This window comes from Coturnix japonica, chromosome Z (genome assembly GCF_001577835.2).
Source record: "Coturnix japonica isolate 7356 chromosome Z, Coturnix japonica 2.1, whole genome shotgun sequence".
Lineage (NCBI taxonomy): Eukaryota > Metazoa > Chordata > Aves > Galliformes > Phasianidae > Coturnix > Coturnix japonica.
The window spans coordinates 19,676,235-19,693,597 of NC_029547.1; the positions used below are offsets into that span (position 1 = coordinate 19,676,235).

Consider the following 17,363-nt stretch of genomic DNA (forward strand, 5'->3'; position numbering starts at 1 on the left):
CTTGCTGTTCAGCTTACTGTTGTCTTCATCCACTCATGTAAAGTAACAGTCTGAACACAAACACCTATTCTTGCTTGGAAAATTTTCCAAGAACAAAAGGATGCAAATCTCTCAGCTTTGTGAGCCCTCAAAACAGCTCAAAGTCCTCCAGCCACAAGAAGGGATGGGTTGAAGTATATCTCACATCAGCACACTGGTGCCTGTACCCCGTGACAAAGTGCAGTGCTCCCAGCCACTCTCTGTGCATCCACAAGAGTAGGATGCGGGTAGAAGGGCAGACTGGGGAGCAGGTAGGTTTATACAGTATTACTGCACAGCAGCCAAGGCTCTGGGAAAGGAACCAGAAAAGTGCACAGAAAGAAAAGCCCCACTACCCCTCCTTTTAGCAGCAATTAAGGCGCAGTTTCATATTCTTAGATACTCACTATTTAAATGATGGAGAGGAAGAAAGATTTAAGAGCCAAATCTATCCTCTGATCCCCTACTTACGTCTGTCAGTCAGCTTTAGTTTCCTATGACCAGAAAATTGTTCAAGCTCTGATAGTAATTGAAAAACAAAACAAAACCAAAAACCCAATGTACATCAGGGTTGTTTTATTTATACCAATTCTAAACCATCTAAGAGATCCATCAGTATATGAATAATAGCTATCTGGAAAGAAGAACCCCCACAACATAGGAACAAGATGATTTTTTCCTTCTGCAGTTCTACTTTATCCTAACAGCACAGTTTTATTTTTATTTTTTTATCATGGCTATAACCAACCTATTTTTCATATGGCTAAAACTGTGAAAGAAAGATAAGACTACAGACATACATCTCTGACAACAAAAGAAGAAGCAACATTTAAGTTTCTAAATCCAAATGATAAGATTTGTTTCTGCAGAAGTTTTCCAGTGTGTTTTATCTTCTGGCAGAATTTAGCCATCCTATTTAACAAACAACCAACCACACATTAATCTCTAAATGCAAGGATGTACTGAAGGCAATACAAGAAATTTCAAGCACAATGTAGGCATCAGCCACCTGCATCACCTTCAAGGCAATGAGCTCTCTTTAAGAACTCATCTGAAACAAAAAATAAGGCCTCTGAAGCATCTGCAGCAAAAAAACAAAACAAAACAAAAAACGTTGCAGTGAATCACCCCCAGTTAGCAAATGCACACATTTGCTTTAATGAAATTAAGGAGATAGGAAAGAAAATGAAATTAATTACAAAATTATCAAGTGCAGTCTTAACTGGGTCTGGTATTCAGACATACAAAACTTTGGCCATGCTTGACAATATAAGAAAAATACAGCCATTTTACTGAGAAATATGAGCTGTGGGGTTTAAAGTTTGTGCATCCAAATAGATACACTATGATTTGTCAAATAATTCATCATATTGCCATTTCTCAGGAATAAACATGCACAAAATAATTCTGTCTAAGTTATAGTGAAAACATAATTTAATGTAATTTGAAAACACCCCTAGATATTTAATTTCAGATTTTGGTTGAGGGTTTTTTTTTTGTGTGTGTGTGTGTGTGATTATTTTTATTTATTTATTTTTTTTCAAGCTGAACTCCTGCCAGTAGTGTTTCATAAAACCCCTGACATGCACATACAGAGCAGCTCTGTAAACCCAGAAAGACACTTTCTCTTGAGACACACCAGCCTGCACACGTTCCAAAATGGCAGCCTCATCAATGCCTGTTGCCATGGCCACAACATGAGTCAGGCTTGCACTTCTTTTTCCCCTCAGCCCTGTTCGCTTATGACAGGCCGAGGCACTTCCTATTATGGTGCCCACTGCAGCTACCAGCAGCATGCAACAGGGGACAGAGGTGCTGAGGCATCTGAGTATGCTCCTTGCCTTGCCGGCTCCTTCAAGGAATGTTAATCAGCATGAAGTATAAGGAGCTGGGCTGGAGTCCTTTTGGCTCCAGTTGCCAGTGGTATCAAACAGTGAATGTGGCTCAGCTAAGGCTGGGAAGGGAGAATCCCAGGAAAGCACGTGTTCAGAAAGCAAAACAAATACGGCATTCTGAAAGACCTCAACTATCTGTCTGTCCCTCACAGTTCTCAGATGCTACTCACAAGTGCCAAAGAGGCAAGGAGCTTAATTCCCATTAACAAAGCCAATGCCAAAAGGCGTTCCTTGTTACCTTTCAAGTGTAAATCTCATATTTTATAGCTCACTTTCAAATATTTCAGCTTTAAGAGTGCAGAGAACTGGGTCTGTTCCACCTGAAGAGGGGGCTGAGGGGCTGCAAGAAAGGAGGTCGTACTAAGATGGGTGCTGCACTCTGTTCTCAGGTGACAAATGGCAAAACACAAGGAAACAGCCCCCAGCTGCAACAGAGACAGATTAGATTGGACATTCGGAAGAATTTCTTCATAGACACAGTGGTTAAGCATTGAATTAGGCTGCCAATGGAAGTGGCAGAGACCCCATCCTTGGAGAATTGGATAACTGGACATAGCACTAGGGAGCATGTTTCAGTATCTTCAATATCTTCATCAATGATATCAACAGTGGGGTCAAGCAAACCCTCAGCAAGTTTGCTGAAGACACCAATCTGCAAGGTGTGGTTTACACACAAGAGGGACAGGATGCCATCCAGAGGGACCTAGACAGGCCTGAGCAGTGGGACCACAAGAACCTCGTGAGGTTCAACAAATCCAAATGCAAGGTCTTGCACCTGGGTCGAAGCAACATCCATTACCAATACAAGCTGAGGAAAGGATTGATCACAGCCTTGACAGAAAAGACCTGGGAGTACTGATGGATGGGAAGCTGGACATGAGCCAGCCATGTACCCTCACAGCCTAGAAAGCCAACCGTATCCTGGGCTGCATCAATAGAAGCATGGTCAGCAGATGAAGAGAGGTGATCCTGTTTTCTGCTCTGTGCTGGTGAGGCCTCACTTGAAGTACTGTGTCCAGATGTGGAGTCCTCAGTACAAGAAAGATATAGATCTACTGGAGCATGTCTAGAGGAGGGCCAGAAAAATGTCCCAAGTGATGGAAAACCTCTCCTGCCAGGACAGACTGAAAGAGCTGATGCTGTTCAGCCTGGAGGAAAGAAGGCTCTGAGGTAAGCTGATAGAGGCATTTCCATATCTACAGGGGAGAAGGGGACAGACCTCTTTAGCAGGGTCTGTTGTGATAAAAGAGAAAATGGTTTCACACTCAAAGAGGGTAGATTTAAGTAAGATATAAGGAAAAAGACTTATACACTCAGGGCGGTAGGCACTGAGACAGGCTGCCCAGCAGTACAGTGGATGCCTGTCCCTGGAAACTTTTAAGGTGAGGCTGGATCTTCTGTACATTTCCCTGACCAATGCAGGGGAGTTGGACTAAATGACCTTTAAAGGTCCTTTACTACTCTAAGAATTCTATGATCCTATGCATAAAAAAAAAAAAAAAAATCTATTTTTTTCATCCTTCACGCTTATTTTTCAATAAAACATCCCTACAGATATATAAGTCCACAATGCTTATTTGGCAGTCTACTTCTGTTCTTCAGACTCTTTTTTATTCTTCTGATGAAACATCACTATCTTGCTATTTCTTTAGTTCTTTTCTAAACCCCACTATACTTTTCTCTGCCATTCTTTCCAGTTGGAATTACACTGCTTTTCAAGAGTCTCGCTGACGAATTTTGTAATAACACTGCTGAAGAGCACAGCCAAAATGTCAACTTAGGTGTTTGCCCATTCTTTGTTGAAAACAGCTCTGAAAGCTAACAACTGCTTCCTCGGGTCATCTAGTACACCTGAATCATATCCTCAGTTAGCAAATTACTCTTCATTTAGATCATCATCCTTTGAAGCTCCAGTGAGTGACTGATGTATTGTGAAAACCATTGTTCCTACGTAAAAGAAACTGTTCAGAGTGAGCTACCTTTTAGTTTACATTTTATAGAGCATTATATACATTATTAACCTTGAGGATAAAAAGTAATAATTCTTGGCATCTTAATTTCTGTCCCTTGCCACTAGAATAACTTTTTCAGTACAAATTAGTGCAGCACTGCCTTCCTGAATCTACTCAGTAGTACCAGTATACAGAGAGATAAGGACATTTCATGATAAAATTCCACCTTATCATTTCAAGAGAAAGCTAGCAGTCCTTCTCCTTAAATTTGATTTCTTGTAATTAAAATATCAGTAGCTAGTCATTTTGCTCTTGGCTACTAGGAAAGACATCTCTTATACAGCTGTTCACACTAAATTGCCAAAATCAGTTTAGGAAAACAACATTACTACTTTAGTTGGCATCGTGAGGTTGTCTCTCATTCTGGTTAATATTATTCCATTAAAGCTGCACAGTCAACTTTGGACACAACATCATCAGACAGCCTAGTTTAATGCATTAATCTTTACTTGAACAGATTCTTTAAATCATATAAACTATTGAAATTGAAAAACATATATCTTTTTATCCATCAAAAAACAGACTCAGCCTAATGGATTGGAGGAATATTACCGATACATAAGAGTGGCTACAAAGTTGCAGTTCACTATGTATTCCCTGTAATCTATTCCAGAGCAAGTGAACTCTGTTTTTGTTTTGATATCTTTATAAGAATTTTGTGGGAATGAAAGAAGGTAATGTTTCTGGTTAATATACAGTGTTCATGAATGCTAGGAGGCAAAAGCTACCATTAACACCTATTAAATTAGTGCTCAAGACTGATAGAGCAGCTTACAAACCAGACTAGAGTAGTACACATTAAAATAATTACTGCCTCATTACCATTTTGCCAACTCCTAGTGTTGATGAGTGTGGATTGCATTCTGATGTTCTGAAAGCCCACGAATGAATGAGTTATCTTTCTAGATGGAAAACAAACTTCCATGTGGATCTGTGTTCAGTGAAGTCCTGCTGCTGAGCTGTGCCATATGGATGCTCTATGTGGACAGCATAAATGAGCATGTAAAAGTGGGAGCAAGCAGCTCTGAAACATATTTTCAGTCACTGACTTTGGTAACAACAAACACATTTTAATCACTCAGTATCATGTATTCTGGGCTGCTTTAAGCTATCCATAAGCTTTTTCCACACTTTCTGTACAAACTGGAAACTATCTTGAACTGTGAGAGATAGGCTACTGCTATGCAAATCTACACTTATATATTAATGGCAAGTCTGGTACTTCTTAGCTATCTAATATAAGATGCAAAAAAAAACAACCAAATTTAACTGGCAGGTCTGCTTCCAGTTTAACCTCTTCATTTCCTTTTGATTTTCATTCCTAACTGAAGCCAATAACAAAAGCGCACCAGTAAGCCAATTGCCTTTCCCTAAGTAATTACGAAAACACATTTTAGTTAAATACCTTCTTGCTGAGGAATCTGACAGAAGTGTTCAGTCAACTCAATTCCATTAGCAGACCATGTTGTTAGTGGCTTACAGCTTCATTAATAGAAGAAGCAGGTTGTTTAAGTTTTATTTGTAGATAATCTTGTAAACAGACACTGCACAATGGTTTGTCTCACTGCTCTGCAAGTACTACTGACAGTGTAGCTCCACATCAGCACCTGCAAAACAAAGCCAGCAACAGGCAATACTTGTGCAGTAGTGTTAGGGCTGGAGAGTTAGATGTGCCATCACAGCTGGCACCAGCCAGATGTAGGCAGCTGAGCAGCTGGAGTAAGTAGCTGGGCAGCTCAGAGATGCCCAGCTCAGCAGGCAGCTGCTGACTGCTGCACTGCTCAAGGCAGGATGGCTAGCATTGCTTTCCATGATGTTTTTACTTGCTTGTGTTTGGTTTTTCAGCTATGCAGGATGCTGACTGCAAGCACCTAGAGCTCAGATCAACTTTTGTTGCAGGAATGCTCACCACACTGAAGGGCACATCCATCTGTAACATGCTTTATTTTATGGTAAGTCTCCTAAATGTAGAAAGTTTTGGCAGATGAAGCAAACCAAGCCCCTTGCTAACGTAACTGAGACAACAGAATGGTTTCTTAGGGTAGTTTCTTTATGATGCAGTGGCTGGATTGACATTTCCATGTGTGCACCACATTCATTGCACCATAACTTCAGACAACAGCAGAAGCTGCCTATGACTGAAAACACAAAATTAAAAAAAAAAAAAAAAAAGATGTAGTTTTTGTTATTCATGTGATTTTGTCTACATAATTCTGTGCCATTACACCACAAGGAAAGAATCTCTCATACTCTGGCATTTCCTATTATTAAAGGGGCTACAAAAACAGGCTGTCTGTGTGATAGTTTGGGTCATTTGCTTGTATTTATGAAAAAAAACCCAAAAAACTATCAAGTTATTAGTGAATGAAAAGCTATATAATAATCCTAGAAGAAGCTAAAAACCTTGAAAGTATTACATCACAGCAAGTCTCAAATGTGCATTGTTCATCTTATGTAACTGGGAATATGAAAAATCAATTACATTTTTTTCTAAAATTTAAAGTAGAGACTGAGCCTGTGAGGATTTCTGACTTGTTTTAACATCTTGAAATGCCTCTACATTTTATTTACCATTATAGGTCTAATCTAGGCTCCAGGGTTTCCAAATCACAACTGCCTGCTTGTCGTGCAACAGTGTGGTGAACATGCGCAAATCCTGCACAAAGGGAAGGGTCTGCACCAAACCCAAATGTTCAGCCTGGCCCACCGCACTCATTTCTGTCCTTCTCTAGGACAGAAACTAGAGTCTACAACTCTAATAAGCCAAGTGTCTCCAAGAGACCTACACCCCCCCCGCCCCCCCTAAAAAAAACAAACACTTCTGGCCTCATAAGAGCTGGTCTTTCCTCATTTGCTTTCTCCTGATTTGACACCATCCTGACAGCCTCTAAGGAGGCACTACACAATGGTAGAGATGAAATTTGACCACAACTGAATTGACTTCACTACTCTTCCCTTGTTTCCGAGATGACAGACATACTGGTAAGTGATAAGGAGGTTCAAGCCGTCTGCTGGAGAGGAAGCTTCAGCCATTATCTGCCTGTGGCACAACTTTGCATAGTACAAATGCTGTCTCTTTATGTATATACACACACATGTATATATATATGTGTGTGTGTGTAATAAATATACACCTCACATGTCACTGCGGTTACCCGAGGGCAAGTTTTCTCTTCTCCAGAAGCTTGAGCAGTCTGACTTGGCAGCAAGTATGGCTGTGCACAAGGAGCAACAGTTCAGCCCAGAAATCTTTGAATTCATGAGTTCTGGCTTCAGACCATGAACAGAGAGGTGTGCAGCGAGGAAGGAAATCCTTCCTCACCTCCACAGTTCTCTTTTCCTTTTTTCTCACTATGAAGTATAAGTTGTGCATAAATATGTATCAATTCAAATTCCATCTTCTTTTCTCACCACTTTATCAGGATCCCTTCTCACTGTGCAAATGGAATTCCTCACAGAATAACATTTTTCCTGATGCTGCATTCAAACAAGCTTTCACAAACAGTTGCCCCCTACTTAATTGTAATCTTCATCAGAAGCAGCATGATAAAGAGCTAACCAAATCCTTGGATTTTCCTACAAAGATCTGGAAACGTCAAAAGCCAATTAAACAGTCACGTCAACAAGCCAAGTGCGATGGCACTGCCAGACATTATATAACAGGACCGTCACAGGATAAGCTCTGTCAAGTTTTTCCACCAGGTTATCCATGCTCTTTGTATCTGGAAAGCAAAGCAGTGCTCTGACTATTTTGCAAAAATTTAGTCATGATAACAATAAAGTTATTGAGCATTTCCAGCATGCATTTTCCACGAGCCATAGCTGAAACATAAGAGAACAACTGGTGTTTAAATCCTTTTAAATGGATATGACTGCATTATCCTTTCCCTTAATTGGAAACAGGTCACTCTAATCTGCGGCTAGGACAGAAGAGGATACAATTTTACATCAGCTGAGCTTTCACATTTGGAAACATTGTGAGACAATAATGCTCCTATGAATGAAATTTCTGAAGATAGGCTTACAAATGGGAGGCAGATCTGTTGTAAAAGATGGTGCTGACAATTCAAAATTAAGACAGCACTGACAACTAACCTGTTAAACAATTAGGCTACATCAGCCACTTTTATCTGTTCTATACTCGGCCCATTCAGGCTCCTGTAGAGTTAATTACTGACCACCATGCCATCCAAGCTTATGAATAAATAATGAAACAAAGGTAAAGCAGAGATGCAGGGAGCAGGAGCTCTTTCCTGCCACTGGGACACCCATCAGTGGTAAAACAAAACTTCTGTTTGAACCATGTAAGAGAATTTATAGAAAGCCTATTATTTCAAGTAAGTAGTTAGTTTAGCTTCCCTCTTCCCCTGGATATTACGTTAGCTGGCACCCTGTTGCCTGTGTGAGCCTTTTGACACTGTAGAGGAGGAAAGGGAAAATTCTCTTTAGCAGCAGGAAGATGTGATTATAAAACAGTTCTACTTGGTAGGGGACATCAGGAGGGAATGTGAAAAAGAAAATAAACTGGGACTTTGTAGATCTGAAGTGGCCCGTTTCCTTCATGAGTAATTTTAATTTGTACTAAATGTTTACATCCTGGGAACTAGGTGGGTTTTTCTTTTCTTTTTTTTTTTTTTTTTTTTTGGGGGGGGGAGACAGGAGATTGTGTTGTCTTATTTTTTAGCTAAAAAAAAAATCATTAAAATTTCTGTCTGAGCATAAGTGACAAGTAACAGACCTTAAACTAATATATATCCCACTAATATCTGCAGTCAGTATTGTGTTACTGTTATCTTTAGAAGGTAGATGGCAGGTAACATTGATGCCCAAACAACTGGGCATCTTCACTCAAAAACCTCAGGAGGATTAGGACTAGTAGCTAGCTGGACTGTCTGTAAATGGACTTCTGCTTTTTTCTGGGAGCATTTTCACATACTGGCGCACACACTGAACAAAATAAAACAGCTCATATTTTAAAAAGTACTTTCATAGTTATCATAGTCAATCTAAATGAAACCTCACTCTTCTCAGCTTTAAAACCTACAAAGGATTCCTCAGGAAAGGACCTTTACATATGCTTATATAGTGGGAAAGGATCCTCTGAGACAATCCTTGTATTAACCTCCATGGACCTTTACCACACTCTTGTTCACAGTCATCAATAAATCCTGCAGAAGAGTCGTTAACTGCAACAAACTTAAAATTTCAACAGAAGACTTTACACAAACTGAAACTTTTCCATGTCTGACTTTAGGCACCCTAAAGCAACATGCTAATGGTGCTTGCAAACGTCATGATTACAGAAGTGAAAACATACTTTTGCATATCAGTTTCATTCTAAGTACTACTTCATGTTTGACTGATTTACAATTAGTGCTGTTCCACAGAAAGTAGTTGCTGCGACTTTGTATTGGCTGTCACATTTATTCGTTCTGTGCCACAGTAGCAGCTGCAAGTCCAAACCCAAAAACATAGACTTCATCTCAGTACTGAAGAACCACATGCAGGAATAAGACAGTTCTTCTCTTATTCCCCCTAGTTCTTCTCCCGTGAAATAGGAGAAATTTTCACCTATGAGATTTTTCTTTTATCTTGTTTGTCAGAAAAAGGAAACTAATTATGAAGAAAACAAACTATTGAAATATAAAATAAGCATCACCTTGCAACCTTAATATTTTAAAAACATTACCTGCTTGTGCAAGCATAATGAAAGGTACTTGTGTCTTAAGTTAGGAATTACCACCAGCAAACTAACAGCCTTATAAAAACTACTGGTTTCAGAGACATCACTCGCTGTTAATAGAAACTGTTGCAGTTTAGCATCTCTGGAAATCAGAACATTTACAAAGAAACATCTAATCATGCCTTGGGATCCTATGTTTAGTGACCCCAATAAGTAAGACATTTCCTTAAATTAAATTATTTCTGTTCAGACAAATGTCACAGAAACAAACAAAAAAACAAAAAAACAACAGAACCATGGTAGAGACACAGTTCACAGATGTTAGACAAGAGTTTCTTCTCTGTTTGGTTGTTTTTTTCCACAATGCTATGGTAGCCTCCGAATGTTAGTCAGACGTTCTTACCTAGAACAGAGCTCAGCTCCTCTACCACTCCTGTTCATGTGAACAAGCCAAGTTAGCAATGATGAAAGTGCTATTACATGCAAAATAAATAAACAAATAAATATGGCAAGCTGTTTCTTAAAGAAACCTAGATAAATGGAAAGGCAGACACCATGAGAAACCACGCTTACATACCCACACAAAGTAATCCTTTCCCTGATTTTCTCATATAATCATATGAGAAAATTTATTTAAGAATTTAAGTAATTTAAGAAATCACTCTTGGTATAGAGAGCTGGGTAACCTTGGATATTCCTGCTGGACTGAGTTTTATTCACTCAGCTTCAGTTTCTTCATGAACTGAAATATCACCTACCTATACACCCTACAGAGATGTTGCGTTTGCAGTTATGCTAAAATTGGAGCTAATGCATAAAAGCTGGATTTATTTTAATAATCAAGAATGAAATGATTGTTTAGAAGATCTAAAATTAAAATCCTCCTGCACTGAGTTTTCTTACATTATTATATAGGCTCACTTATTAAAAGAGAAGAATCACATTATGGTTAATATGTGTTAGTATATCAGCAAGATAGAAAAAACAACTGGAAGATGTCAAAGAGATTTTTACCCAGGGGAGAAAGATTTGCTGCAAAAGGGAAGAAGGAAAAAAATTACCTTAAGGATTCAATATAACCTCCAAAATCAGAAGGTGGCAATTCCTTGCCAGTACAGTAATACCAGCCTCTTCCTACATGCTGCAATGTGAAATACTATGTAGGAAAGTGGTTTAGACATGTACATCCATATTTGATAGACCAAGCAGTCTGAAGCAATACACTACTGCAATACAAAGTTCCAGTTTTGCTACAAAGCTCAGCATCAGTTTTACTGACTCTCAGATTAACCACAACAACAAGGCTCAATGTGTGTCAATCCTTCATTTGCACACTGCTATTTTTGAAACAGAACAATAAATTTCTTCTAAATCACATTTTCCTTTCCATTTGAATAAGCATGCACAAAGAGTTTATCCTGTAATCTGTGGCAAATAACACTTCTAACTAGATCAAAGAATTAAAAAAAAAAATAACAAAAGAAAACAACAACAACAACAAAGATGCTACATCTATTGCTGTATTTGCTCATCAGAGAACTGTGAACTCAAGAATTAACTTGCAATCAGTTTTATCTTATTCCAAAACTACCTTGCCCTCATTGTTCATAAGATACACCACATGTCTGCCTTAAGGAGGTAACAAATGAATAAGCAAGGATTTGGTGAAACAGCGGTGATACAGACACAGAAAGGACACCAATAGGTCAGTAAATCAAGACAGGTCCCAAGACCAGCCATGGCCATAGACCCTTTGGATCAATGTCAGTTGTACCACTGGATTCATGAAGTGCTGAAACAATTCCAAGACTCTTCACTCTGTACCTTTATGGCACATACTTGACATATCCAGAATAATTAAATCTTTCAACTGGCAATTAAATCTGAAAACAGGACTGGACAACTTCTAAAATGGATGTTTAATTGCTACTAAGTGTGTCCTGGGACAAGAGAAGCAGAGGACACAACAATGAAACAAACTGGTTTTATCATGGGACAACCTGCACAGGAACGCCAACAGCCTGCATCTCACCCACAGGCTGAGCCTGGGCTCAGACCCAGAGGAAAGGAGAGGGGGGGGTTAGGGGCAATCAAAACGGACAGCAGCTTTTAAAAGAAGCCTGAGCTGAGTCAAAAAAACTCAGAATTATCTGACTTTAAAGAAACCTCATTGCAGCTACAATGGCTATAAAATATAGCTGCCTCAGTACAGATCATGAGGTGCTCCACACATTAAGGAGGTAAGAAACAGCCCATTTATTTGCTATATAATTAAGACATTCTCTCTCACTTCACATGTTGCTCCCCAAATACTTGGGATATCTGCTAACAAACGTGGAAATACATTCTGAAGCAAAGCAGCAGGCTTACTAATTTGACTTCAAAAAATAAATGCCAGCAATGTAGCTACACGTTGTTTGTAAACCAAAATCACAAGGGAAAGCATAAGCATGAATGAAGTGAAAAACTAAAACAGGAGAACAGAGTTTCCACACACAGCAGCACACAGCTTCCTCCTGGGTACTCTGAGCTTCAGTGAAGATATGGTCTGAGAAGCACATCCCTGACCTTGCTATCTGTCACAGCAAGTAACAGATGTACTGGCACAGATGGCAGTTAGGCTGGCCATCAGCTCTGAACGTGTTCCTCCGGAGGACTTCGCGTTAGGGAACCCAAGCACTTCTATTTACAAACGATACCATCGTTGGTACCATCGGTAGAACTAAGCGCTCCCTGCCTCCATCACTCGTCACACTGCCGATTCTTACGCACTGTCCTAGACCAGGGCTGCAGTTCGCAGTGGGACGAGTGCGAAACAATCAGGCAGAAGGATCACCACGACAGCCAAAAATACTGGTTTGGGTTTTGATAAGGCTCAGGGTGCACGGGTGGCTCCCCGCTGCCAAGCGCATCGTCCGCAGCACGCCTGGGCTCACGGCAGCGTCGGACCCCGCGCCCCTCGCGGCACAGCGGCCGCTCCGCGGGCACGGCGGCGACACCGGCACCAACCCCCGGGTGACTCCTACCTTGTTGGAGGCCATTTCGCTGACGGAGTGCCTGGTCTGCAGGGTCTCCAGCTGGTCCAGGCACCAGTCCAGCTCCTCCAGGGTCTCGCTGGCCAGCTTTTGGTAGGCTTCCTCTGCGAAGAGACAGGGAAAGACGTACTGAGTCCTCAGGCGTTTCACGGGGCTAACAGAGAGCTCCAACGTGTCCATCTTGCCGCGTCCGACCGCACCGCGCTGCCCGGTGCCGGCACATGAGTGCTGCTCCTTCATATTGCCAGCCCGGACAGGCGTGTTCCTCTCTGCGCAGGGCACGGCTCCCCGCCCCGCGGCCACCAGCGCGGCGTGCGGCAGCGGGGACCGAGCGCAAACTTTCAGCCTCCCGCACCGGCTGCCCGCCCAACCGGACCCGGCCCGGCCCCGCCTCGCCCCGCGGCGCCGCCTCCTGGTCAGAGCGCCGGGCCCCCGTCCCAGGTACGGTCCACGCTCGGAGGGGCGAGGGCTGGCTGAGTCACCCCGCAACACGGCGCAGTGAGTCCGTGCCGCCGGCAGCGATAAGAGGTGATGTCACTTGGGCCAGGAATGTCGCAAGACTGATTAAGTGGTCAACTTGGAGAGAGCGTGAGGAAGTGTGAAAATCTGTGTGACCTTGTGCCCAGCAGCGAGATGCCGAAGGGTGCCCAAATACTGCAGGAGTGTTTGCTCCAGCACAGCAGGTCTAAGACTGGTGAAAGTTTTGGAGATAAACCCAACAACGGTAAGGAGGCTTAATCGCAACAACTGTATTTCACGTTGCAACTAACTTCTGAAAACTCACAGATGGTGCACAAGAGGGAAGACACTGCAACCATCAGCAGCAGATCTGTAGCTATGCGGCTACCAACAATTCCCAGCTATAATGCAACCTCACATACACACCTACACAGCACAGCTGTTTGCTTCCTATGATGTAGCTGCAAAAGATGCTCCTCTGCACTGAGCAGGGAGCTGAGCACATTTCAGACCAGGCACACTGCTGTGTTCTCTTTCTGAAACATCCACTTCTGAAACACCTGTCATGCTGCTGGATCAGCTACATGCAAACATACCTCCAAGGCAAGGAAATGTTTGTCCAGTGGCCAGGTTTTTTTTCTTAGTTTTCTTAATTTTTCTTCCCCCCCCCCCCGCCCCCCACTCCCCTCAATGTAAAACAAAACAGGCAAGCAAATTAACTAAAACTCCTTTTAAAATAATACATTCGAGCATGGATTAGTTCCCAATAAATGACTGCATTACTATTCAGCATCGAGAATACAAGATTTGTATCCTTTTACATTGCACAGCTCATCGTCCAGACCTCTGGGTTCCTGCAAAGCTGTTGAACTTTGCATAACTATGGGGTGGTTCAAAAACATATCAGAATTTTGAATAATATCCATTCCCTTTTGGCAAAAGGATAACTCTGGGTTGACATTAACTGGCAGAAGCATTTAAGGGAAATGCTGCAGTGCTTGCCCACACCATGGTTAATCTGCCGCCTTAGCAAACAAGACGCTGATATCAACCAAACCCCATCCTCACTGAATTGTGGACACTGTATTTTAAACATGTCGTGCTTACTATAATTGCTATATCTGATCTTAAAAAAATCACATGGCACATAAAGTCAGGATTTCCCAGAAAGTTTATCCATCAAAGGGAATGTGTGAGTGCCTGCACTGCAGCAGACACCACAGCTCATGGGCTTTGTACATTATTTTTACAGGGCAGCAACTGCAGCTTGTTCTTGAAGTTGACTGGCATTGACCTCACAGTGCAGACTTCATCGAGATCCATACAGGAAATAGAAATCTCATTGTTTACAGTATGTTTGTAAGTGTGTAGTGTTAAATACTTCTGATGAGTTAACAGATGCATAGTTATCTGATGACCTTATACAGTGAGGATAACACATACAATGAAGTGAGGTAAAACGAATCTGTACAAATCTATTTTGCTGCTAGACGTCAGCCTGACCTTCAGCAGTTCTTGAAAATCAGATATTGGGAAACTCATGTTTTTCTTTGCAAGTAAGTGTCATCTTTTCTTAAGACTGTAACAGAGTGATTTTTCCAAGGAATATGAAAGCAACAGAATGAACTTGAAGGATTCCACAGTTAGGTAAGAGTAATAAAATGAACAGTTTGTTATTTATTTTCAAGCTTAAACTTCTTGTTAGCAACAAGAAGTAGCAACAACATATAGTTACAACAGTACTTTGCATTTAGGAGTCTTTACATAGTGCCTACCTTCCTAATACATCCAGAATCTGGCGACTTTTTTGGGCCAGAATGCATTGCTCACAGGGCAGTCCTGTCACCTAAGGGCTTTATCACAGCCTCCTGAGCTGATTACCATATCCACAAGTATGAAAGGTACTCTAAACAATGACAGAAGTCCTCATCAAAGAAGAATCCCCCTCTGCCCCAGCAGTTCTGAACAGCAGAACCATAAGGAAAGATTTCCTGAACAATCCTGAAGCTCTAATCAAGACACACACTGTTGTCTGTCATTTCATACCATGGTGGAAAATGTTGTCTAGGTTTACAGCTTTTCAAGTATAACACCTCGCCTCCACTACGCTACAGCTAATTTAAAAGTCATCGCCCATGCACTCTTGACTGCCTCACAACATGGTTTTTGACCTCTCTGTCACCTCTAGGGAAGCACCCTTAACTCACTTCCAGGCAGGACTGATACACTTACCAGTTTTTTTCGGCATAGGCATTTGACCAAAGATTAACTTTAGTAAACGACAATTTTCAGACATTTTTAAAGTTCTTATTGTAATTAATTAGGTCTTAATAAGAGGTGGAGAAATACAGTTTAACAGCACTTGCTTTAGAAATTTGCATGCTACTTCTTGTATGCTTTTAGAAAAAAGGAAGTGGCAGCAAATGTTCTCTTTACAGTTCACAGATTAATTCAAACAGTCCCACCACATGTAGCTTTCAATATCATGCACAGCTGTTAAAAAAAAAAAATAGAAGTCTAGAGTCTAGCAAAAAGATCAGCCATAAGCATGTGATGGTGTACAAACATCGCTTTTAAAAAGGATGTACCACTGTCTGTCTTTGTAAAAGACTTGATTCTTAGCACAGCTCCTAACACCAGAAATAGCTGTGCTTTTGTTGATGCTCTTCTTCAGGAACTACTTCTGAGAAAATTACCATATTACACATATTAAGAATGATGTCCTCTATTAAATATTTTGTCGTGGCTTCCATATACAGCATACTTACATTCCTAGAGAACAAAAACCAATGCTGCATTTTTCTACGAATTCAAGTGCACTTATAGTAACCTTCTCAGTACTATATGTAATTTCAGCACAGCACCAGGAAACGTAAGTACAGATTCTTCTTTGTTGTCGGTTCAGTTGAGATTGAGTGATGCAAAGAGGCTGGAAAAGAGTTGACTCAGCAAGGACACAGCCCAGGGCATCAACTACTGTGTTGCCTTAAAACAAGAGCATCAAGGGGGCAAGACATGGTTGCAGCCAAACAGTGGCACGCTCCAGATGGGCTCAGCATATGTGCTGTCTTTTGAGGATGTCGGCATAAACTCTGAAAATATTCAGACCATTCTAAATAATGGCAAGCTGAAGATCTTCCATTAGACTCAGACCCTCAACATCTTACCTGAATTTTCTGACCACCTTCCTGATGTTCTACATAGCGTAAGATTGTAATTTGGAGCAACAGAATTACTGGGCCAAGGATTTCAGTTTCTCTTATCACTACAGCATTTAAAGAGGGGAAAAAGAATTCTGTGGTTCGAAGTAAGAATTTTTCTTTAAATGAAAATGTCAGTAGACTTAACTGATGGCCTATATATTGAAGTGTCTTTGACGTTTTAGTCAACGTTTCTTCCTGCTATTATATGTAGCCATATTAACACTGACTCGGCAAAGAAATTGCATCTGTTTTCACAGACACCCATTTCAGAACTGAAAAAAAAAAAAAAAAAAAAAAAAAAAAAGAAGAAAAGAAAAAGTTGTATTTAGGTATTACTGATGAATTCTTACTGTGACTCAATGGCTTTCTTTGTGGAGTGTTCACATACAGTCATGTTGTTGACCAAATGAGATTATGAAAGATATTCTTGTTTAGCAACAAGAAATCTGAATGTATCCCCTCAAAATGACAAGTAAGACAGAATACTCTTGAGATTTTGGAATGGGCATCTGGGCAGACAACTCAGCTGCAGCAGATTCATCAGAAGCTTTTTTGATGTTTCCACTCTGAACACTCACTTTCTTCCATGCCAGGAATGTCTCTAAGTTTCCATTCTAGTAAAGAAAAATCCTTTGTACTGGTTAGTAGCCTTACACACAAACAGACTGTGCCTTGAGGAGGAGAACTAGTCTTTCAGAGTACAATGAGCTGCGTGGCTATCCCAGTATACTGCTCTACACAATGTCAGTAGCTTCCTGCTCTACACAACGTCAGTAGCTTCTGCCTTTAGCTATGGAAGTCATTCTATCTTCTTGAACAGAAAATGCTGTAACCTCCAAGAAATAATAGTAACAAAATGATAAAATGCAAAGCATGTCAATACACATGATTACCTCTGTATCATAAGAATAAAACTTCATACAGAGAAGCACATAGAAAAACAAACAAACAAACAAACCAAAATGAGGGCATACGGGAAATGTTGCTTCTATTTTTTCATAGGGCAAACAAGTGCTTTTTAGCCAACTTTTTTTGCCTTGTGATGTTAAGAATTTCAT

The 17,363-nt window shown here is 40.8% G+C and overlaps 1 protein-coding gene and 1 long non-coding RNA gene across 6 annotated transcripts in view; one reads left to right on the top strand and one right to left on the bottom strand.

Moving 5' to 3' along the window:
* Positions 1 to 17,363, bottom strand: part of PDE4D (phosphodiesterase 4D) — a 559,900-nt gene that overhangs the window by 36,319 nt on the left and 506,218 nt on the right. For all 5 annotated transcript variants that reach the window (XM_015848747.2, XM_032441436.1, XM_015848750.2 and 2 more), the window contains one exon: positions 12,635 to 12,747. In XM_015848747.2, the coding sequence (XP_015704233.1) occupies positions 12,635 to 12,747 (113 nt within the window). The remainder of the gene's footprint in view (positions 1 to 12,634; positions 12,748 to 17,363) is intronic.
* Positions 13,098 to 14,456, top strand: LOC107306007. Its single transcript, XR_001551956.2, has 2 exons — positions 13,098 to 13,367; positions 14,355 to 14,456. It is a non-coding gene; the product is annotated as an uncharacterized LOC107306007 (long non-coding RNA).